The 24,174-nt window shown below is 47.5% G+C and overlaps 1 protein-coding gene across 1 annotated transcript in view; it reads left to right on the forward strand.

Moving 5' to 3' along the window:
- The first annotated feature begins 3,894 nt into the window (after nucleotides 1-3,894).
- COX10 (cytochrome c oxidase assembly factor heme A:farnesyltransferase COX10) overlaps nucleotides 3,895-24,174 on the forward strand; it is a 76,954-nt gene continuing 56,674 nt past the window's right edge. The window contains exons 1-4 of the mRNA XM_088523464.1: nucleotides 3,895-3,934; nucleotides 4,013-4,074; nucleotides 5,536-5,851; nucleotides 14,008-14,132. Of these exons, the coding sequence (XP_088379590.1) occupies nucleotides 3,895-3,934; nucleotides 4,013-4,074; nucleotides 5,536-5,851; nucleotides 14,008-14,132 (543 nt within the window). The remainder of the gene's footprint in view (nucleotides 3,935-4,012; nucleotides 4,075-5,535; nucleotides 5,852-14,007; nucleotides 14,133-24,174) is intronic.

Consider the following 24,174-nt stretch of genomic DNA (forward strand, 5'->3'; position numbering starts at 1 on the left):
GGGGATTGCACCGGGTGGCTGAGCCCCGTGTGAGGCAGCAGGCTCGTTCCTGCTGCCCTAAGGAGCCCGCTTGGTCCCTCAGGAGCGATTCCCCTCGCATCGCCTTTGGGAGCGCTCATCCCTGCTCGTTTTGCTGCTCACCTCCCATCACCACTTCTTCCACCTCTTCTGAAGTCATCTGCAAATCTGATGGCAGCTGAATTAACACCGGCCGCTCAGCAAGGCTCTGTCTGAGCAGAGGCGGAAGGTTTTTCGCTCACACTTAGCAATTAGAGATTGCAGCCCATTGCTACCCGCGCGCTAAGAACGGCCAGGGCCCGGCTGATCCCAAGGCCGGCTCCGACAGCCGGGGGGCACGGCAGCTTCCAGCGCCTGCTAATTCCCAAAGGTATATTTGAATTCTGCTTTGGGAAAGAAAATCAGCCTGGCAGAGCACTTTGAAAAGGCTACTGAGCCCTAATCTACTTAATCTACTAGGATTATTCTTTCATTATTATCTTGGAAACTGCAGTTACTGCAAAACACTGGCTTCGGGGGGAGATTTTTTGGTTTTCTTTTTTTTTTCTTTTTTTTTTCCTAACCTGCTATGCTCCACTTCTAATTATTTCCTGAGGGCAAGTCTTTAACAGTGTGGAATTGCAATGTTTCAGACTCTCAGCAGGTATCAGTAGACTTGGCTAATGGATGTGGGCTTTCCTTATTTAAGACCAAAACACATCTATTCTTCAGTCTTGCATTGATGGGAAACGTTGGCATTACAAATCCCCATTTGTAGAAAAGGCCATAATCCCCCAAATCCATACTCTTAGGAGCGACGCAAGGAATGACATAAACGGCCACCAGGTTCACTGGGAGCTCCTCAGCCACCGCTGCTGGGTCAGGTCCAGCTCAAGGAGCTCTTCCTTAGCAGGGCTGTAACCGTAGAGTTCAGCAGAGACCTTCACAGAATCATCATGGTTGGAAAAGACCCTCAGGACCGTGCAGTCCAGCCGGGAGCCCCTCCACACCACCCTGCTCGGCCGTGTCCCCGAGCGCCTCCTCTGCTCGTTCCTCGAGCACCGCCGGGGACGGGGACTCCGCCACGTCTCCGCCACGTTCCAAGGCTTGGCTGCCCTTCCCGTGTAGAAGTTCTTCTTAATGTCTAGCCTGAACCTCCCCTGGTGCAGCTTGAGGCCATTTCCTCTTGTTCTGTCTGTAGGTGTCTTGGAGAGGGGATCGATCCCCGCCTCACTGCAGCCTCCTGTCAGGTCGCTGTGGAGAGCGATCAGGTCTCCCCGGAGCCTCCTCCTCTCCACACTGAATAACCCCGGCTCCCTCAGCCGCCCCTCCTAAGGTCTCTGCTCCAGCCCCTTCCCCAGCTTCGCTGCCCTTCTCTGGACACGCTCCAGCACCTCAATGTCCTTCTGTACTTAGGGGCCCAAACCTGAACACAGTGTTGGAGGGGTGGCCTCGGCAGCACCGAGCACAGGGGGACGGTCACTTCCCTCTCCTGCTGGCTGCACTATCTTCCCTTCAGCTTAGATGCCTTAGGGAGTCACTCAGCTTTCACCACAGTTTCGTTTGTGCTTTCATGTTGTCTTCATTCCTCTCATCCTCTATTTCTGTGTGCCTGTGCTGTTCACTTTGGATACGATTCCTCCTGTTGCACGGTGTATTTGGGTCCCAAAGCAGCAGCTATACTTGCACTTAAGTAACCTGGGATAAAACTGCACTGGAATTGCACTAAGCTCCGGCTTCCCACGTGGTATGTTACTAAACTACACACCAGTTGCCGTTCTGAAATGATCTGTAAAGGTTACCACAACAACAGCAGGATGCCATCGTGTTTATTTTGCACGTGGCTTTTCAAGTTCCCTATCTGGGAGCACATCAAGTCTCTGCGGAGCTCCAGCATCAATGCCACATTCTACCAAGCAAGGAAAATATAATATTTTTACAGTGGGTCTTTAAATCACTTTCTGACAACAAATCAATCTTACAAGAAGCCTTGTGGTGTTACAAGGAAGAGAAGGAGAGATTTTTGAGATTAAGGTATAATAGCTGCATGCAGCCGCCGTGAATTTGCCCTTTCCTGTACGAAACTGCCGTGTGCTGCTGCTGCGATCTAATTAAGCCCCCCCAATCAGATTTATGATGGTGCTAATAGGAAAAAGGATCGTATAACGCTGTTAATATGTGCTGCGTAATTAACATTAATGGGAGTCGCGTGGTTACACGAGCCCTAGCCTCACCCTGAAAACCTACCTCTCGATGCAGTGTTTATTTTATAACAGCGGAGAAGCAGCAACAAAGCAGTTGCCCCATTGTAGCAATTAGCAAAAAGGAGTTATCGGCTCCTCAGAAATCGCTCCGGCGCGGAACGATGACTGACCTCGGGCAGGACAGGACTGCGCTCCCGCAGCCCTCCATGGGCCAGGGCTATCCGGGTTTCTGTGCACGCTGGATGGAGGATTGCAGTGAGGAGGTACTGAAGGCTGCCTGGAAGCGCCGTGTGTCGCTTTCCACATCCCCAGTAGCACTCGGTGCTTCCAGGAGGGCTCAGCGGGGAGCCAGGGTCTGCGCTCTGCAAACCCAAGCCCTGGGTAACAAGACCCAAAGCCCCTACAGGCATTTTAAGCTGTGTTGCTCTGACATTTGTGTGTTTGCATCCTCTGAAAATCCCTAGATATTTTCTTCTCCAGGAGTAGCTGCAGTGGTTAAACCCAGACGGGAATATGACATTCCTTAAATCACCATTATCGTTTCCTAAGGAAGTGTTTCTCCGTCTTGAGGCCTGCGGATAACATTCTCCTTAATTAGAAAAGTGGTGTTTTACCTCCCTCTCTGCAGGGGTGCAATTTATTGCACAAGTGAGCGGCAGGGAAAGCCAGGCCTTAAATCTCAGCCCTGTCACCCAACACTCGGTTACCTCAACCTTCTCCTCCGGGAGCCCAACTGCCCTAAAACCAGCCCGCCAGGCATTCCCCTGGGAAGCTGTTGTGCATTTGCTACGTGATGTGCAGTTTATTTTTGTAGGTGTAAATCTAACTCGAGAACAAATCCGTGGAAGTTATAAAAACCAGAGATGCAAACAGGGACCGCGAGCTGACAGATGCCGAGCGACGAGAACTCAGAGTAAAACAGGATATTAATTGCAAGACATGTTAAGTCCTAATTTCTCCCCAGATCCCCAAATAGAAAGAGAGTGCAAATAAATGCTTCCAAGTAGGATATTCTTGGTGAATTAGTGTGAGCATTTTCATTTTATCTTCCTAACGATGATTTATGGTGACTTCGGCATGAGTTTAAGTGCTGTAACGATAGGAAAGCTTGGAAGGAAAATGGTTCAAAGGTCTCCACGGTGAAGTATCGAGCAGGATTTTCAGAATTAGGTTTTCTTATCGAGCAGGGTCCTCCGAAGCCCTCAGGCGACCACAGCCCCCAGCTCCTCGACCTAAACCCTTAAGAGAAAACGTTTCAGAGGCGCCCGTGGGTGCGATTGCCCTCTGCAGCCTGGGCAGCCCTCAGCCTCCTGCTCCCCTTCGTCCCTGCCCGTTTTCGGCCCTTTTCTCCGGACTCTGCATCCCCAGTTATCCCGGCAAGGGACATTGCAAGGGACATTTCCCTTGGAGCGGGACCAGCCCGGGGGGTTCCGGTGAGCAGGGGGCGGCTATGGGGGAAGCGGCTGGGGCCCGGCCAGCGGCCGCTCCGCTCCGCGCGGATCCGCTCCGGGTCGTCCCGCCGCCCCGGGCAGCGCCCGCTCCGCTCCGCGCGGATCCGCTCCGGGTCCTCCCGCCGCCCCGGGCCTGAGGGAGCCGGCGCGGGCCGCGGCGGCCCCGGAAGCGCTGCCCCGGAAGGCGTTTGGAGGTCACGGCGGGCAGCATGGCGGCGCCCGTGCGGTGAGGGCCCGCGGCCATGGGCGCCGCCCGTCCGTACGGCCCGCGGGCGCTGGCAGGTACCGGCGCGGCGGGGCCGGCGCTCGCGGGGCCCCCGGCGGGCCCGGCGCGGCCTCACGGCGCTTCTCTCCCCGCAGGTCTCCTCGCGTGGCCCCTGAGCGCGGCGGCGCTGCGGCGGCGCGGGCTGCCCCGCAGAGCGGTACGGAGCGCGGCGGGAGCCGGGCGGGACGGGAGCCCCACGGGAGCCCCAACGGCCCGGGAGCCCCAACGGCCCGGGAGCCCCAACGGCCGGGGGGCCCCAACGGCCGGGGAGCCCCAACGGCCGGGGAGCCCCAGCGGCCCGGGAGCCCCCACGGCCCGGGAGCCCCATGGGAGCCCCCACGGCCCGGGAGCCCCAGTGCGGCCACCCCGTTGCATCCAAAACCTGCCAATTTCAGTCCAAAGCGCCCAGCTCGCCGGGCACCTTCTGCGGCCTGGCCTGACCTTTTGGTCCTACACGACCTGTGTTGTCATTCACGCCCCGAGGAGCAGCAGGTCTCACCGAGCACCCGTGCGCGGGACGCGGCAGTGGCAGCGCAGATGCTCCGGGCTGCTCTGACCATCAGGGCCTCTTCCCTTCCAGGCCTCGTGTCTTGGGGTTGGGTAGGGAGGATGGAGGGGACCAAGTCTCACCGCTGACGCTCGCTTTGGTCACGGGGAGCGGGACATTTTGGTGATATTTCTCTGAGCACGGGATGGGTTTGAGCGAGGAGGTTGTGGGATCTTCTGCGTGGGGGTCACTGTGTCTCAAACCTTCATTTTGCTGCTTATTTGGGCTGTGCTTGCATCAGTCATTATGATCTGAAAGGCTTCAAATCCTTCTTCCTCCTTTTAGGAATTAATTTGTACACACCTCAAGTCATCATTAGGCAACAGCAGCAGTTCTTTACGTTTGTTTGTTGTGTGTTATATATATATGTGTGTGTATACGTACATATACGAACTATTTAGGGAAGAAAGATGAAAGATAGAAAAAGCTAACTGCTCTTTTTCTTCTTCCCTACTTTATTCTCTAAGAGATGCAAAAGAGCAGGAAAAAAAAAAGGCCTCATAACTTTCCATACAATATTTGCTTTTTGTAACCATTGCCCCCCCCCAAAAAAAGTCAAGTCTAGTAAACTAACGTGGAGTTTGGGGTAGGTGGTGACTCATGTGAGATGATTTTGCATCGTAGAAAGTGGATTCTATTTTCTGGCTGTTGTTTTTCTCCATGTGTTACAAGGGTACAAAAAACAGACTGTTCTGAAGCCTGAATCTTTATGGGTGTGGGAGTGAATGTGCAGTAATAGGTTGTAGACTAAATGGCATTACATGGTAGTTCTGAATATGAAAAACGTGGTGTTTGCACCTGAAGCTACAAGGGAAGGAATAATTGTTCTAGAAATATTTCTTCAGTTATGGTCATAACTGTGAAATAGAAAGCAGCCTTTGCTGTATCTCATGCCATTTCAGAAGCTTTTTTGGCAAAGGAGGTGTTTGAAATTCACATTAAATAAACATATCATCATAGAAAAAAGTCATTTTAGAATAATATAGCCATAATGTTTAGTGTTAATAATAATCAGAAATGTGCAGAAACAGCTTCTCACCTCTTTGTTTTCATATTTCTCCTCCTGTCTAGTATGTGACGCAGCACAACAAGGAGCTCAGCCAGCGGGTGAAACCGAAGGCAGATCCAGTGGCGCCTCCTCTCCAGGAGAGCCGACAACTGGGTCGGGACAAAACGGTTCCGCGCAGGATTCGCCCCGTTTGCCCCGTTCCTGCGCCCGTGGCTGACACCCTGGCCAGGAATGAGCCGGCAGGAGCTGCGGACACGGGAGGCTCGGCCTCCTCGCCAGCCGCGGGCTCCAAGGAGGAGCGGCAGTGGAAGGAGATGAAGCTGCAGCCGGGCGACTTGCCGGGAATTCTGGCACGTTTGTCCAAAATCAAGCTCACAGGTACTGCTGGTATTTTTTTTCATTTCTGGGCATCTTTTATTATTTCTGAGTGTTCTAACGTGTTAATAGTATTGTGTATGTTTTTATGTAGTAGTCCATGTCGCTAAAGTGGGAGTTATCTTGTTAATTTCAATCAAATGTGTTCAAGGAAAAAAAATAGGTTTATGAAAGTCTTTAATAGTTTGCTATTATCTATTTATTTATTTATTTTAAACAGTGAGGAGAACTTGCATCATAAAACCAAGCAGCTTTTGGGAATCATAGCAAGTGCTTTTACAAATCTGTGCTCAAAAAAAAGCAAAACTTGATGCTGCCTCTGTTAGTTGTCAATAGTGTTCTTATTGTTTCTGCTTATCAATAGAATAATTTCTCATTATTAATTAAAAATGGCTTGAGGGAAGACGAGGTTAGGAAGTAATTTTAAAATGTTGCATTAAGTATTTGAAATCTCTTTGCTTAAGCTTACCAGTCTTCTGCCTGATTTCCTTGCCTTTTATTTTGGTGGTGCTTCTTCTGAAATTCATATTAGAATAGAAAATACAACAGCAGGAAATAATGTGAATTTTTTTTGATTTGCAGAGAAAAAACTTGAGTGTGACTAATTCAATTTTCTGAAACAAGGTACTTCAGTAACGGAGCTGTCTCTTGAAACCAGTTACCTGTTAAATTTATATTTGTAATTTTTTTTTTAAATAACTTACTCCTTCACCATTAAACAGTGCTATATATACTTTAAGCCTCTAAAAGATGGAATATTAAGAAATTTGTAACACTTTCCCAAAGACTTGCCTCTGTCCTGTATCAGGGCAAGGACTAGAAAACTAGTTTCCAAAGTCCCAGGTCTGGTGCTCTCTTCAGTGGGCGAATGAGATTCATGATAATAAAACTGTTCTTTGCCATAACTATGTGTTATATTCATCAAATAAAAATCCTGAATTCTCTTTTCTTTTGGAAGCTTCTTGCAGCATTTATGTTGTCGTAGAAAAAAATTGTTTTGAACACATTCAGTGGGTGATGGTGCTTTTATTCTCTCTAAGAAAGCCCTATAGTTTTCGGTGCAGATGAGAAATCCCATGTTTCAGGTTTGGCAGAGCTGAGCTTGTCTAGATGTCCGAATATTCCTCCTTATTGTTTTAGAGAAGCTCAGATTTCACAGTATAAAACTTTTATTCCTGGCATTTTCAGCGGTGATCCGAGTTTTTGAACTCAAACTCCAAATTGACAACAATATTTTGTTTCTCTAGTGCCCATCGTGCATAAACTTAGCGCTATGTGAACAGTCCTGCTGGATTGTTCATCTCTGGCATCTTTTCAACGAGGTGATTTTATTTAAGTGGCTCTTTTATGTGAACTTGAAGCCTGTGATAGTTATTGAAGTAGAATTAAATTAAAAAACTCAATTGGTTCGGATATAAAAATGCCATGATTAAATGGCCTCTTAAAAAAAGCGAATGAACTGATGTTTAAAGAGCTTAAAACACATAGTCTTAAATGTTCTGCTATTACTTATGGGTAAAGTTGTTGTTAGTGTGTGGGAAGGGGGTTTCAAAACTGCACTAATGTGGAGAACACTTCTGTTTTTTGAGGGGAGGGGAAAAAAAGTGAAAATCTCTCTTCTAACTGTGTCCTGTAGATAGGTGGAGGGGAGAATGTTCTAAGGTGAGGAGACTTTCCTGGGATTATCAAGTATAAAGGAGTAAGTTGAGCCTTGCTTGAAGAGAGGTTTGCAGGATGGGAGCTCTGATAGGGGCATTTTTGGTCCCAGGAGCAGCAGAAACACTGGGGCACAGTGTGCAGAGCAAGGAAGTAGAAATAGCTTCTTTGCAAGGAGTGTAACTGTGTGCAAAAGATACATAAATCTGTTCTCTGAGGAATACGCTAGTGTGGCTGGTTTTTAAGCAGTTTCTCTCAAGTCAGTTTTTATAAATGGCACGCAGGCTCAATTCATGTCACCCGTGACGCTCTGATGGCTCTCATATCCTGTGTGGGTTTTTTGGCTGACACTTTATTTATACTTTTTTAGAGCATAGAATAACAGAAAAATAAACTGTGCATTATGCTAAAGCGGGGCGTCGTGCGCCCTGCTCCTTCCTGCTGCTGCAGCCAAGTGGATGTTTGTTTGTGTGCTGAACTGCACTTCACCTTGGGACGGAAATGAGTTCAGTCATTAGGGTACCCTCCTGCCTCGTGGAAACTGCAGCTCTTCTGCCACTGCCATTAGGAACTGCTTCACAACAGGAAAGGGGTTTTGTTTATATTCTCCTGCCATAAAAAATGATTAGGGAACCTTTAATTCCTTGCTGCCTAATCTACCTTTTCGGTTTTGATTTCCATCTTTGCCCTGTGCTGGTCTCTCTCGGCTGCTCTCGGACAGCTGCATCTTAACATCCCGACGCTTGGGAAGCTAATGCATCTGCCCGAGGAGTGTTCAGAATTATAAATGTCATCGTTTTCAGCCCTCTCCTAAAGATCATGCGTTGCTGGAAATGGGAAAAAGATGGGATGATCTGGCAGTAGGAGTACATCTAATAACTTACGATGCAAAAACATCATTGAGAGTCTCACTTTGTTCTTGAATTTAACTTTTGGTTTATGTTTAAGTAATGTCTCTGCTGATCACAGATGCAAACTGAGATGAGCTGTGTGCACGTAAACGCTGCAAAACTCACCTCAAGGTGGGCAGGCGGCGCGCAGTCTCCTCGGGTGTCTCCTCGGTGCGTGATCGTGGTCTCGCTCCCTGCCCAGGGCTGTCCTGCACGGTGCTCTTGGGTGAGGAAGAGCAGCCAAACGTGTATCCGAGGAGCGGGACCGTAAGCACCGCTCGGATGGGAACGTCATGAGGAAGTTCTGAAGCCCACGGTGTTTTTAATGCCCGTTGCGAGGTCGCTGAGGAGGAGGCTGTGTCTGTAGCACGTCTCCACCGTGGCTGTGAGAATCGAGGCCGACCCGGGTCCTGGCGCCCTGCGCTGTGATACAGATCTCACATTGCTCCATGAAAGGCACGCCAAAGCCCATACGCTTCAAACATTTATTTTTCCCTTATCTTGCATTTTAATACACCACAGTTAATGTTTCCATTTGTCTTCACAAACGTATTAATTTGTGCCTATAAAAGTACCTTTTTTAAACATCATTATTCATTATCCGATTGCTGTTTACACAGAGCCTGTATGTAAAATCATAGGCCTTTTCCCAAAGATTTTATGGCCTTTTTTTACAGCATCTTGTTGCAAAGCACTTTGATCTTCCTATTCTTCCCAAGCCACTTTAGAGTTTTATTTTATTTTTTTCCAAAACTCCTTGTAATAATGGATCCAGTTGAGCACAATTAGCCCTGCTGTAATTACTGAACACAGCAGCTTCCGCACGGAGGCACTTGGTGGGGATCGACGTGTGCCATAGCCCTGCAGTGACCGCAGCACCTGCGGGTGACGCTTCGGGTGGACACCGAGACCTTTCCTGTTGCCGAGCAGAGCCAGACCAAGCCTGGGCTTGTCCCTCCTAGCTGCTGATTTCCCACGTTGTCCCGTGGCTGTGCCTGAAGCCGTGCGAGCGTGGCAGGTCTCCGGGTTCCCCGGGCAGTCTGCTGCCGCGTCCCCGAGCCTCCTGCTGAAGGACTTCCCTGCAAGCCTGACCCAAACCCTCCTGGGCTGTGGCTTAGGCACCTGCTGCTTTCCCTGTGCATTATCTGGCCACGTCCTCGAAGGAGGCCCACCTCTCACTGTGTTTCTCTTGTTCAGGATGTGAGATGTTGTTTGGTTGTATCTATTTCTCAGCGTTCAACCCGGTATCCTGTGAGCTTCGTGTAATAAAAGCCGTTATCATGGTTTGCCATGGTCTGTACCTTAGGAGAGAGTTCGGGTAGGCAAACCTGAGATACGGCCCTCACCTCTGCAAGTCGGAAGTAGCTCATCATCCCTCATAGTCATCCCAGTTCTTGGTGGGCAGCACGGGATAAACCCCCGCGCTTGTTCTCGTCCGGGTGTTACGTGCGCACTGTGGGGCACGTCACAAGACTGTGTGCGACTGTATAAGGAATTGCAGTACTTTGAGGAGGTCTGTGGATTCATCTGATGTTTGCTTTTAAACAAGTCTCGTGTCCACTTGAGCAGGGCCGCTTGGATGCAGTCTGAGCAGTAGCAGCTTTGCCACTGGAAGGGAAGTTTGGATGTTCTCCAGAACCTACCAAGATTTTTCTTAAGAAGAGAATAGGAAGGAACCTACACTATGATTCTCAGATCTTTATTTTAAATATGTCTGTCTAGGCCAGCCCAGAGAAATGTGTTTCATGGGTTGAAACAGAGCTGATTCGGGCTTGATGTAAGGGGAAAGGTTTCGCTATGAGGACAGTCGCGCTCTTTGGAACACGTTGCCAGAGAGGTTATGAAGCCTTCATCCTTGGAGATGGCCAAACCTTGAGGAAAGCGGCCTCGGGTCAGCGCTGACCCCATGCAGAGCTGGAGGTTGGGTTAGGTGCCTGCCAGAGTCCCTCCAGCTCAAGGGTTCTATAGACCACGTGAGAGGAGCAAACCATCGTCCGTGCGTGTGTAAACCTGGTAAATTATGAATATTTTCAGGTTTGGAGACTAGAATTAGTGCATTTTTTGGTCCCGTTTTAGGGAAATAATCCTGTCTTCTTCATGAGCATGTGTTTGCAACCGGAGTTCATCGAGTGTGACATAAGAGTTTGTGTCTGTGCACTTGGGTCATGGTTGTGAGCATCCTGCTCCATCTCTGTGCTCATCCCTGGGACACAGGACCTGTTTGTAAAGTGAAGGTGATAACGATTAATATCGTTAATGTATCCAGGAACTTGAGCAAAGATTAATCCGTATTTATGGTTCAGGTTATTGCTAGGCCACATGTATTCTCTCTTATAAGTGTATTTTATATGCCTGTCAGAAAATAGTTCTCAATATGAAATTATTAAAATAGTAACTGTGTTCCTATCAAAGATATAAAGCCTAATAATGGTAGCCTTTGTGCAATTTCTTTTTCATGCTATTGGGAAAACAAATGAATTAAAAAAGTAAACTATTATTACAGTTTATTTCTTGCAAACATTTACATTTAAAATGTAATAGATGAAAACTAACAGATGGTCATGATCTGCTCTCTTCATACTTTTTCATTTTAAGTTTAAAATTCAACATATTTTAAAATATGTTTCCAAATTCCTGTTCCGAACTGAAGTTTTGCTTGGAGCGGTTCGGCCGCCTTCCGTGCTCAGGCTGCAACGTGCAGCCACCCCCGGCTGCTGCTGCCCCTCGGACTCCAGGGAGGGCAGCGGTCAGACCCGTGGAGCTGTGGTTTGGATCCCTGCACCCAGCTCTGCAGAAAGCCGAGGGTGCAAACTCAGAGGGAAAATCCCTCTAATGCATCTTTGCATAATGCAGCAAAGCTGCTTTGCTTTGAGGAGGGCGTAGACCTTTGCAGTAGACCAATGAACTTGAATCCAAAATTAAAGCAGAAAGCCTCTGCTTTTCTCCTGCCTCCTTATTTAAGGAGCTTGGTGATGGGGCTGCAGAGTATTTGATCTGAAACGTGAGTGTGTGTCTGTAACGTGGTCAGCAGCTCTGTTTGCTTTGGGTTTCCACCGTTTTATTTTGGCTTGACTACTTTTAATGGGAGGTAAACAGCCTAGCAATTTGAGTGCTATAAATATAGATGAAGTTTTACAATTGCCCTGGTGCTAGAAAGGAATGTAAAGAATGATAAGGACTGTAGAAGTTTTGAGCATGTTCTTACGTTGGAAGGTCTGTAATCCCCTCTTTTCTTCCCCTCCACCAGTCCATTAGTATTTTCATTTCATTTATACTGACATTGTAGACAAATGTCCTCTGTTTAATTTCTGTTAAAGGTAAATATCTCCTAAAGACATACAATTAGGCTTAGATGGGGATCATAAGTTTAAATCCTGACGTCTTTTTGAAGAGCGTCTATAATGTCAACTCTCTTTAACAAACCTTGACAGGATCCATCCACTCTGCAGTAAGGTGAAGTTAATTTTGTCCCTAAAGCACTAAACTAACAGGGTTTAAAAAACAAACAGAGTCAATGACCTCATTCCCTTGATGTCATCTCAATTAAATAGACTTCTTCTCCAAGAGGAAAACAGAAGAGTAAATAATTGCTTCCATAGTAAAAGAAAATAAACTTCCCAGTCCAAGGGGGAATTTCTCTTATTTACTCCCGCACATTGTGTGAAACTGGGGGGGATCCCTTGTGCTCAAACACGGCGCCAAAAATGGCCATTTCAGGTGCTTGCAAGATAGGATGTCCCGCAACCTTCTTTAATGAAATCCTGAGAAATCGCCCAGAAATGGCTGAAATTAATCTGGAGAAATCAATGGGAACTTTAATTAGGGCTCTAGTTCTACGGCATTAGAATTTCTTGGGAGGTCAGTGTTAGGCTGCCTGTGTGCCAGTCCGCTCCACCTTTCTCCTTCAGTAAATGAGTTGGTGTTTTCCCATCATAAATTAGTGTAAAGTGCTCTCTGAGATAAGTTTTAATTAAATTCTTGTCCAGAGATGAAGGTGTGATTTATGAGGTCAAAAAATGAATGCAATCACTCTTAGAAATGCAAGCGCCACTGCTTCACAATCATCTTTTGAGTCTCTCTGTGTGTATATATATTTTTTAACTCTATCAACTGAAAACCAGTGAATTTCGCAGGACTTCGTTTTCTCTTGTGTCCCTGACCAAGAAGGTCCAAAGACTTTTCTGACTCAGCTTTTGCCTCCTGAACAAATGTGGCTCAGCCTCAGTGCCTGCATCCCTGTTGTTTCCTGGAGGCCCCAGCACTGATTCGCCTCATTTTAAGATCTGCTGAAGGGGAGCCACGGTGTAAACCACGTGGATCCACAGCAAGGCAAAGTAATTAATATTTATTAAAATATTCCACTGACAAGGGTTTTTTAATACTTAGAGGAAAGTTTTGACAAGCGGCAAGTTTTGATTGCTGCCTCTTTAGGATTAAATCCTAAGGTTCTTAGTCAAGCCCAGCTTTTGAAATTAGTCCTTTGCATGTACATCCTTGCTGACAGGTCTCTGCCTTGACATTATAATTCTTCATCTTCAGTAACGTTGCTTACTAAGTAATCCAGATATCTTCAGGCAGCAATGGTTATTTATTTGTCGTTTCACTTCAGACAAATAAGAGCCTTTGGAGGAAGGAGGAAGATAAGAATATCTTGATTCTGAGGAAAAGATATAGCTTTACTGCATATTTTTCATTTGGGCTAGACAAAGTCTGGAGTGTAAAATTATGCATGGGAAGTATTGTTTAAATTTCTTTCTGATTAATAATTGGATTAATTTTTAGATTGCAATTTTTAGGCCACGAGTAAGATACTGTGTAAATGGGTTGATTTTCACAGTGGAAGAATGATTTCTTTCATAGTGTTCTTTTTGCCTAAAGTTAGATTCACAGGAGCTATCAACTGGGTAGTTAAAATACTTGGATTGTGGCACTGGAGTAACTTCCACTTTAGGGATATAATCTGCCACCCTTCGATAACATCACAGTCTTTGATGACAAAACTGAAATGGATTTTTGTTAACCCTCTCACATTTGGAAACCTTTAAAATGTGTGTGTTTTGTTGAGCCTGGAATAGCTATCTGTAAAGGGAAGAGGACGTTACTTGCTCTGCCTGGTGCAGTTTGCCTGTTTTTGTGCTCTTTTTGGCTTTCCTGACTGCTTCTCTCAGTTTCATTACGCTATGTTTTAATGACTAACTCGGGATTCAGGATTTTTATTATTGCTGCTTTTCTTCCATGCTACGGACTTCCCTCACTGGTATGAATTACTGGAGCAGGAGCACTCTGTGAGGCTGCACATTCACTGGGGCGGATCTGTAACACCGGGAACACAGAGACAACAGTTTAACTCTTATCTTTTCCACTGATGTGGGAAACTGATGCTTCTGGACTCCCCATTCCTCTCTGTCTGTCCCCCTTCCCATCCTCGTCTTCCGTGTAGAGCGTTGGCATTACCTGGGGCTGCTCTCGGTGCGGCGAGGAGCCGCTCGTCCGGGGACGTCCGTGGCTGCCCTGCGCTGTTCTCGTGGCGGCTTCGGGCGCGCGTCGCCCCGGGGTGCGCAGAGGAGGCGGTGACGGTGCCGCGGGGTGACCTGTGCCCGTCTTGTCTTGCAGCGCTCGTCGTGAGCACCACGTCCGCCGGCTTTGCCATGGCCCCCGTCCCCTTCGACGTGACCTGTTTCCTCCTGGCCTCCCTCGGCACCGGCCTGGCTTCCTGCGCTGCCAACTCCATCAACCAGGTGAGTGCAGCCGCGTGGCGTCCCCCGAGCCGGGGCCGTCCCCGTCCCCGTCCCCGAGACGCTGCCAGAGAGCGAGGGGCATTGGGAGCGCCGGGTCTCCCGTGGGAGCGTGTCCTGATCCGTTAGAGCTGGCGCCGCGCGAGGAATCGATGCCTCCGAGCGGCAGTCGCGTGCCTAGGCACAGTGTGGTTATTCCGAGCTGAGCTGGTGGAGTTTTAAGCCTCCCAATAATTACGTTTATCTTGAAAATACCAAGTGTGGGTCACTGGGAATGACACAGGCTGAACGCTGTGATTATATCCCGCGAGTAGCTAGCAGGGCTGCAGCGTAACGGGCTCGGTTCTGCGGCTGCCCTGCACTCTGAGCGGGTCCAACAGGTCCAAGAAAAGCCTCCGAGCGGCTCACGGAAGGTCTCTGCTGGGATCTAGGTGAGGATCGTGTCCTTGCACTTGAATTTGAGTAGAGAAATGTGAATCACGCATCAAGGATCGCACAACATCTCCAGAACATAGTGAAAACCTCCGTCCTGGCAGTCGCCTTGAGATGGGAGCCCTGGATCCTGGGTTCCTTTGGGCAAAAGGCATCGAGGTTCCCTGGAGGCTGCGTCCAGGGACCAGCCTGCTTGGGTCGGGCCCTTCGGTGCCTGGGCCTCAGCGCACGGGAGCTGCAGCTGGTGGGCTCGTCTGGACTGATGGCCTTGTCTGGGCTTCTCCCCCAAGCACGCGTCTTGCTCGCACTGAAGGAGGTGCCACATTTACTGTTTGTCCTCATGGAGCTAAAAATTGGGGTCTGCAGCTGAATTTTGTGTCTGTTTCCTCTGTAGGAAGGATGCGGCGTGGTTTGCTTGGAAATCTTTAGGTGAAAACACTTGGCCTTTAAAAATAATCTGAGTGAAGTCGTATGATTTTGGGAAGTGTAACTTTGGTTTTCATGTGCGTATTTATCACAACATAGGAACTCCTGTGCAGAAAAGCTACCATATCTAAGGAGAAACTTTCTTGTTTTTGTTATGCTTTTTCCCTGCTTTTTACCCTCATACTATGATACTATGGTAGGGTTTTTATGTGTGTGTGTTTTTTTTTTTTTTTAACATAAATCACTTGGAGAACCCACAATACTTGGAAATAATTTACTGTCATATTTAGTTTGCATTTCGAACTGGATACTCTAGGACCAAAAAGAATTATTTCTTGTTTAGTGACTCTGTGCAACTCTTCTTTCCTGAGCTTCTGATACAGCCTTCTAGAGATGATATTAATGCACAAGGAGCTGTTTTCCTTTGTTTCACTTGTATGTATTCTCCGTTGTTGTATTTTTGTCTCAAAAGTAACTACTTTACAAATATTTTAAAAACTCTAGGAGTGCTTAGGTGTGCCGGGAGCCTGTGGCGTAATTTGGAGTTTGACACTACCGAGGTTTGCTGGGATGGGAAGGTCAGGAGTGCAATGGGGAACTGTCCCGTTGAGGAAAGGGAAGCAGAGCTGGTGTCCAAGCAGAGGAGAGCAGCTGTAGTTCAGCAGCTCGTTTGTCAGTAGAGCATTTTAGTCGACGACTGTCCTTTACTGGTGTTGCTCATGGTTTGGCTTGCACCAGAGGTGGGAATTGGAGTCAAGATGGGAATTTGGCTGGAAATTTGAGGTTTGATAAATACCGAAAGCTCCAGCACGCAGCTCGGCCTCAGGAAAGCAGCCGGCCCGGCTTGGAACTTCCCTCCGTTGCCCCTCTGCTCCGTCCCTTGCTCCCAACTCACATCCCCTTCCCTGGCAGCTCATGACTCACGTTCCCCTTGTTGTTCCTCGCTGTCCCTTAAGGACCTTTTTATGTGATAACCATCTTTCCGCTTCCTCCGTTCCTATAAATCTGTGCATCTTCAAGGGCTGCGGGTCTTTCCCAGCCCTCGTTTCCCTGATAAATGTGTGCCACAGCTCGCAGTCCTCGCCGTGCCGTGGGAAGGCAAAGTGGCGAGGGTGCAAGATTCCTGCCCGTGATTTACAACAGGATGTGAAAAACTTGTGTTTTGTGAAAATTATATAGAGGCTGCCTAGTATTCATGGAGGTATTAATACCAACTTGTAACTATTTAGATACTGTGTTTTGAGTTTCCTTTTTTTCCTCCTCCTCATAATAACTGTCTGGTAGGAACTAAAGCCAGCTTGAGCCTGTCAAATTGAGTCAGAAAGAGCTAACTTGTTCAAAACTATTGGGGAGGGAGCCAGGAATATACTAAGTAACCCATGCAGAAGGGATATATTTTGTTTCCATAGAAAAACGGTTTAAAATAATCTCTTAATTATTACTTGCCCTGTTGATTCTAGACTGCCTTATGTCATACTTGAAATGTTTATTTTTTTCCTAAATGCAAGGGTTAGAAATGCTATGAAAATTTACCAACGGGGAGATTTTCACCCCACTCTCACTTAAGGGGAAAAAAAAGCAATAGTAAAAAGTGGTGGGACTTGGCGACACTGTGTTTTTCCATTGTTTATAGAAGGGCAATTTGGATATCAATTGACCAGTGTCATGTATCTTCCCCCTCACAACCCATAAATTCTAGTTGTATTTTCTAGTGCAAGAAGAAATAATATATTATTATGACAATTCAATGGAATTGGATAACAGTTTTATTAATAAGCTAGTAAGTTCTTTTTGAAGAAATGAAGAGGAAGACATCGAAGAAGTGGTGTGTGAAAATAAGCTGAAAAATACAGGCTAAGCTGCCCCAGTTCAGGATGGCTTTTGGGCAGCGGGCAGCGCAACGGAGTCATCCCAGAAACGTTTGGGTGGGAGGTGGCAGTGAAGTGTTTTGGAACAGCCTGTGTTAGGCAGGTGTGTGGTGGGTGCAGAATTGCGTGGACTTGTGGAAAGCGTTAGGAACTCCGTTCCTCCGGAGCAGCCGGGGGGTTTCTGTCACACACACGTGTGTCTCGCGCACCGCGCGCTGTGCTGGACACCAGGGAACAGCGGGAAGGTGCCGAAGGAAACGTGGTCGTTTGTTCCGTCCTGCCCCACAGCGCTGCCTCCTGTCGCTCCCCCTGTCACTGCAGAGCTGTCCCCGTCCCCCCGCGGCAGCGTTCCCATGGGACCTGCTCCCTTCCCGCCGCGGCGCCGCGTCCGCAGCCCGGCACCGTCACAACTGTCACCACGGCTCAGTCCCCCCTGCTGTCTCCCTTCCTCCTCCTCTGTGTTTTATTTCTTTTTTCTTTAAGAGCTCTTTCATTTTTCCAGCATTGAAATCACTTTCAAGTATTTTACACAGGTGTTTTCTGTGCCCGGTGTTTCTTTGTTTTTTTTTTTTTGCAAAATGATCCAAATTTTACAGTGTTTTTGCTTTTAAAAAAATCACTTTATGCGTTTGCTGAGGAATAGACTGAGCTATTTTGTTTTCACTGTGACACAACTAAGGCAGCCAGACACATTGGAAAACCTCAGTGTAAGATCAGTCTGACTAACTGCAGTTATGGTAAGAAAAAGGAAATAAGTTTTGGGGTTTGGCTTGTAAACACTGCATGTTAACCATGAGAAAAACAAGAATTATTCCTAGTCAAGCGCTTTCTTACAAGGTCTACTTCCCTGACTCTCTCAGTGCTCTGTGGCAGTATGAACACGAAATAAGGTATTTAGCCTCATTGTTATTCCCTAGAAATTACAGAAAAAAAAAACGAATAAGCAAAATATTGGTTTTCTGAAAGCCTCATGAAGACCTAATTTTCCTAATGTTTTTGCTCCCATACTATGCACATGCTCTCAGTAAAATGGAGTGTGAGAAAGATAGCTGGTAATGTTCTGCTATTTTACAGGTCTGGTTTATGATTATTTCTGAAAGATGACTCAAGTTTCAAGTGGTGGAGTCTTACATTTATATTACAGAGAAAACATGTCATTTTTGAGACTTCTGAGATATGGCCTCTGATTTATGGGGAAGAAGATAAAACATGAAGAAGTGTTTACACCACAATACACAGCATTAAGACGTTGAAAGAATCACATGCACGTTTTATATGTCAAGGACATTCTTCTGCAGCTGTAGAGCGGTTAACAAGTGGGAGAGGGCCATGAAGATGAAAGCAGGATGTTTAAAGTGGCTTGAATTTAGTAACTGGGAGATAAAATGATGTGGTTGGATTTAACTGATAGCCCCTTGGAAAGGAAGCGGGCAGGACTGAGTATCTTCACTCGAGTTAGCCTAGAGTAAGAGATATAGGAAATATGGTAACTGGGGCACAAGAACAGCCCCAGGCACGCTTAATATCCCTGTGGGTTTGATCTTACGGGTAGGAGCAGGAGGGCTGGCACCTCTAAAGGACTCGCTGAATTTTTCTCTTGACGTCAACTCTTAGAGCGATGGTCACTTCCAGTGTGGCTTTAGTGGGCAGGAGGGGCGGTCTGGGTGTTAAAACAGTGGAGAGAAGTTTGGGACCCAAGTCTTGTTGCCAGTGTGCTGTTCAGACCCATGTGTGGCTTTACAGGGTCAGGGCAAACTCAGGGAGTCATGCGGGTCCTATAGTGATGAGCACCAGGCCAAAAAGGAAGCACAACGGCCTCCCTTGCCTCCTCTAATCCACCTGCTGTAGCAGCACTGTCAGAAAGACATTTGGAGTCTTCACCTTTTACCATATTGTGACGTTCTAGAGTGACTAGATTGGCTGTTACTCTCAAAGCAGCTAAAAATCTAATAAACCTCCTTGGATAAACAAACACTTCCCTGCCTTCCAGAGGAAGAGACACTGGGGTTACAAATACGGCAGCGTTTAACACCCCCGAGGTGCCTGCAGCACCGGCGGGGGCTGCCGGGTCGCGTTGCAGGGACTCTCCGAGACGGGCGTTTTAGTGGTTGTGCCCGCGGGTGAAGTGTGGGTTATTTGGTGGTAAAACATGCACAGTGATGCACATCGGACAAACATTTGAAACCAGGACAACCAAAACCCAGCCTGATGAGCTGGAGTTTTCCTGCCAACGCACTTGTACTCCTGTATTCAATCATTGCAAATTAATGGCTGTTGTGTATTTGTAATTTTGGGGACTGCCTCATTTCTGAAATTTCTGAAAATTTCTTTTGCAGCTTCTGAGATGTTTAGTGTAAGGCTTTTGTCTTTAGGACACAAACCATTTTAAGTTGGACTATTAGTGAGTAAAGTGTGTGTTTTCCATGAGTATCTGACTATGACAGGTAAGTTGAAATAACACGACATTAGTTGTTGCTACCCTTTCAGAGCTGATGTGATTTCTGGACAAACCTGCAAAAAGAACTGTTACAAGGGTTGCAGCAATAGGAATCAAAAACTGAAATGAAAGTAATGTGCTGAAAAGGCTGATCAGTGTATGTTAAGTACCTCAAGGGAGGCTGTGAGGAGGATGGTGCTGGCCTCTTTTCAGTGGTGGACACCAGTAGGGCTAGAGGAAACGGCCACAAACTAAAGCATCGAAAGCTCCACAGGAACTTAAGGAAAAATTTCTTGACAGTGAGGGTGCCAGAGCACTGGAGCAGGCTGCCCAGAGAGGTTGTGGAGTCTCCTTCTCTGGAGATCTTCAAACCCGCTTGGACACAGTCCTGTGCCACGTGCTCCAGGTGACCCTGCGTGTGCAGGGGGGTTGGACTCCATGATCTCTAAAGGTCCCTTCCAACCTTGAGCATTCTGTGATTCCCGCACACGTTTTGGAGGAGGCCTCTTGCAGGGGCTTCCGTTGCCCCGCGCGAGGGGAGCGAGCCCATCAGGCCGCACTCCTCCGGGCGCTGGCCATGGTGCCCGATGTATCTCCGTCCCGCTCCGTTGTTTTGACTGAACCCATCACCCACAGCAGTGGCCGGGCCTTTCATGTGCCCCTCGCCGTGATCCAAAGCTCCTCGGGAGCGTTATTAAACCCCAGTGTTTCACTCCGGAGCGCGTTGCAGGCCGTCGTTCACGGCGCGCAGTCAATACGAGCGGAGGGCTGACAGGAGGAGCAAGTACAAGGAGGGGGTTGGTCTGTGGCGTGGCGGTGTCGTCGCCACGAGGCGCCTGGGTCAGCGGCCGGGAGCAGCGCGACTCGCGGCCCCCATGGGCGGCTCCCAAGCGCAGGGACAGGTCTGGTTAGCACGGGGCGACGCTCAGCGCCGAGCAGCGGCTCCTTCACCAGCTCGGGAGCCCTGGGAGCGCTAGCGACAACCGACCTCTACAGGGCCGGCAAACTTTCAACACAGAGATCGTCAAATTATGAGTGAAACTTGATAATGGAGCTTGGAAAAATGTTATAATTAGTGCATACCGTCGTTAGAAGAAATGATCTCTCCCCGTGCGAGTCTGGTGTGAGTCTGGGGCAGGAAGAGTCTTTGAAAGCTGTTGGAGGCCTTCCCATAGCCCCAGGTAGAGGGGCACTGACACCTCAGGCAGCAGAGCAGTGAAAGTAAGTGGGAGTTAAATAGATCGGCTTCACTTTCTCCCTGCTTTGCTTCCCTTAGTGGCATTCACGTATTAGCAGAAAACTTCAGATTATAGAGAGGTTGACATGCAAATGTTCCAAGTCTCTTTTTTTCTTTTTGTGTTGCATTTCATTTATATCAAAAACTCTCAAAAGAGCGTGCTCCAAGTTATTCTTAATGCTTTCTGTGCCGTTATTTTTAATGCTTTAATCCCTTTTGCCCGGATGAGTGTGCATCTTCATCTAATAACTTCTCTGTGGACACATGAAACGAGCGCACCCTGTGATTTGCTACCCGTGGTGGAAGCACCTTTCCCTCCGCCCGCCTTTCCTGGTGGCCAGGCCGTGTCCTGGGAATGTCAGCGCTGGGAGAAGTGGATCCTCGAGGCAGCCGGCGCTTCGGGACACAGGAAGTTTTGTCTCGTTAGCACCTTGCAGGATGGTTCGATGAAAATACCCGGGCATGGGAGGTAGGGGGAAAGCAACAGTTTAGCAAATGATTAATTGTCAGGGAAGCGGCCGTGGCGGGGCGTTCCCTTTAGATCCCATGCCAGATTTCCCCTGGAAACCCTGATCACAGCCGCAACAAAGGAATTTCAAAGACCTGAAATGATGGAATGCGGAGGGAGCACTAGACAAAAGGGAAAACACGGCACTTAATAAGATTTATCTGGCCTTTTGATCTGTAGGGGTATTACCTTTCTAAGCTTAGGAAAGGAAAAGCGAAAAGTAGTTAATATATTTTTTTGTCTGTGTTTAAATATGCATTGACATTTTCCAAATCGCTAAGAATTTTGTCGGCGATGCAAGTATTAAATTCTAGCGTTAACTGCTAATTAGTGAAACGTCATCTTCTTTTAGTAATTTAAAGGGTGGCATGTTTATCCTCTTTATGCCTTCAGTCAGACTTGCACCATTACAAAAAGGCAATGCGGTACCGTGGGTTGTATGAAAATAATGCACAATGTGCAGGGCCGGGCTGTACGCAAAGCCCCGGGCACGCGGTGAAGGACGATGCGTGAGGGCTAAGGAGAGCGTTTCCTGCTTCCCTGAAACCATCTCTTCGGGGAGTATTTCACGGAAAAACAAACCCAAAGCATTATAGCAGTCCCCTTCTACATTATTTTAAGGCTTTTCTCTCTCATTTATTGCTTTTATAAAATGTTTTGCAAATACAGGTGCTCCAAGGGAACCAGCTTTATCTGCTGTAGTTGAGAAAGAGGAAAGCCTGTAGATCAAGAAGAAAGAGATGAGGAGGATCTGGCTGTACCCTCTCGTGGCAAAGAGCAGAGGTGCAGTTGCTATGCATGTTCCCCACTGGAACATTCCCACCTCTCCCACACGGCTCCTGTGCCTGCTGCATCCGCAAGGTTGAAGAGATGCCATTTTATTGGCAGTGGAACTCCATTTTCTGCGACTTTTGCTGGAGATGTGGGGAATCTCACTATAGCTGTACCCCAGTTCACTGGGGTCTCGTGGAAACGTAGACGTAATCAGCGTGTTTGGTTGGTTGAATGTCCCTGCATGAAGCCAGTGCAGTAACTCGTTTTGGAAAGTCTGGTGGCAGTGTAGTCCAAAGCGTTTGGTGATTTTCCCTCTTCTTTCCTTGCTCACACGTAATCCTTTTTCCTTACATTTATAGCACGCTTCGCTGTCCCGGTAGTTTGCCTCAGACATTGCAGTGACATAATTCTTTTGATTTTTCCTTCAAACTCCATGAGCGGTTTGTTGGGAGAGGCTGGCGAGGGTTGTCAGGATGGCAGCTCGGGAAGGGCGGGCAGAGCTCTCTGACACAGGCGATGCCCCGGTAGCTGCAGTCACCTCCGCTCCGGAGAACTCCCCTCTCGTGGGACCCGCTCCGTCCCCGGGCCGGTTCCTTGGGCTGCTGCCGGCGCCGCAGCCGTTGGCGGAGGAGCCTGCGGGGGGCCCTGCGCTCGCTCTGCTTTTCCTACCCCTCCTACCTATTTGCCAACTTCTTGGTAGCAGCAAGGGATTTTTATTCTTTACTTTCCACATTTTGTTAAAAACTTGCAGTACTGTCTTGCTGTTCCAGGTTATGAAGGCATTAATGTGTGTCCTGCAGAGTGTGCAGTCTGGGAAGCTGTGGTTTATGGAATTCTACAGATCTGCCTTGAAAAAAATCCCCAAACTGAAACCGCTTCTCATCTGCTTTCGTGTTTCAGGGGAGCTTGAAAAGCAAGTAAATCATTCTCCAGGAATCAAAGAAGGTGGTTATTGTCTTATGGGTTGCATTCTTGAGTGGAATCAAGCCAAACTGAGAGCATAAAAACTCCAGGATCATCCATCTTCTCCCTGTGTGACTTAGCAGAACCTCGAAAGTGGTAGAGGAAGTATGAGGATTTATCAAAGCTTCTGTTAAGTGATTAGGCTACTTACAGCAGTAAGCCTTGAACTTGCTAGAAAACAGGACTTGTTACGTCCTAGAAGAAACAAGCAGGTTGTTGCGAGCTGATTCCTGCTGGTCAAAATCCTTAATTATGAAAAGATTTCCCATGCTTCAAATAGATGGGAGTTCAGATCCCCTCCTTGTGAGGGTATAGAACATACGTTGCTTCATGGTGCCTTGGGAAATGGCCATCCCTATTGCACCAAAAGTAAGCAAGAAGCCTGGCAGGATTATACTGCTCAGAGGAGTAGAAAGTTACAGCAAATTCTTTTTTTAAAAAAATTTATTTGTCGTATCGAATATCCATGTACCACTAAGTGACTTTTTAAGAGGATTCGAAGCATAAGCTGTTTAATGAATGTGTAAACCACAGGTCTGGGCAGTAATCCATTTCTGCTGCCTTGGTTTTTTTTTTTTTTTTTATGACATCTGTATGGAAACTGGAGTGCGAGGTTAGTTTTCAACACCAAAATCCTCAGATGCAGCAGGCAGGTTGAAAAGCACAGAGCATCCCGAAAGTACATGGAACTGGGACAAGAAATAAAATGTGCCCGGAAATATAAAGGTGGTACCAGCTTAACAACAAAAGCTTTGACTTTAAACCAAACACATGCAAATCTCCGAGGTTTGATATTCTCAAGTCACTCTGAAGTCCAACTCTATCTGTATACAAATTATGTAAATTTTGAAGTAAACCAGATCTCTGGCAGATGAAAATCTGTTTCTGTAATCCTCCTTTTAAGACTTGTTTCTTATTACAGTCAAGATTTATGTTGATGCTGCTAACAGAGACATGACAATCTGTTTTAACTTCAGAGGGTATCATAAAGGTGGTGGCATTTGGAAGTAAGCTGAAAGATTCTGCTTCAGACCGATTTTTATGTTCTGGAATTAGATGCTTTTTTAAATAATCATCTTTTACAAGGTGCATTAAGCCTTAAGAACAAGGCTGGTGTTTATTAAAAGGCAGTAAAACGCAGATACTGTCTTTGAAGAGCATCCTTCATAAAAATGTTTATGGGCAGCGGTCTGGGTCTCTCTGCGTTTGCGCCGCGTTTTCCGCAGCTTCCCGGCGGCAGCAGCAGCAGCAGCGTGTGGGGCGGGGGACGCCCGCCTAATCCCGCCTGTCTCCACTCGGTGACAGTTCAGTTTTTCTCACTCCGAGGAATGTCCGCGTTCGCTTGCGGATAAGTAGCAGAGCCGTGTCTGGAAGGGACAAATGCACAATCTCCTCTGGCA

This window comes from Tinamus guttatus, unplaced genomic scaffold (genome assembly GCF_059628265.1).
Source record: "Tinamus guttatus ecotype Peru unplaced genomic scaffold, ASM5962826v1 Tinamus_guttatus_pri_ptg000188l, whole genome shotgun sequence".
Taxonomy (NCBI): Eukaryota; Metazoa; Chordata; class Aves; order Tinamiformes; family Tinamidae; genus Tinamus; species Tinamus guttatus.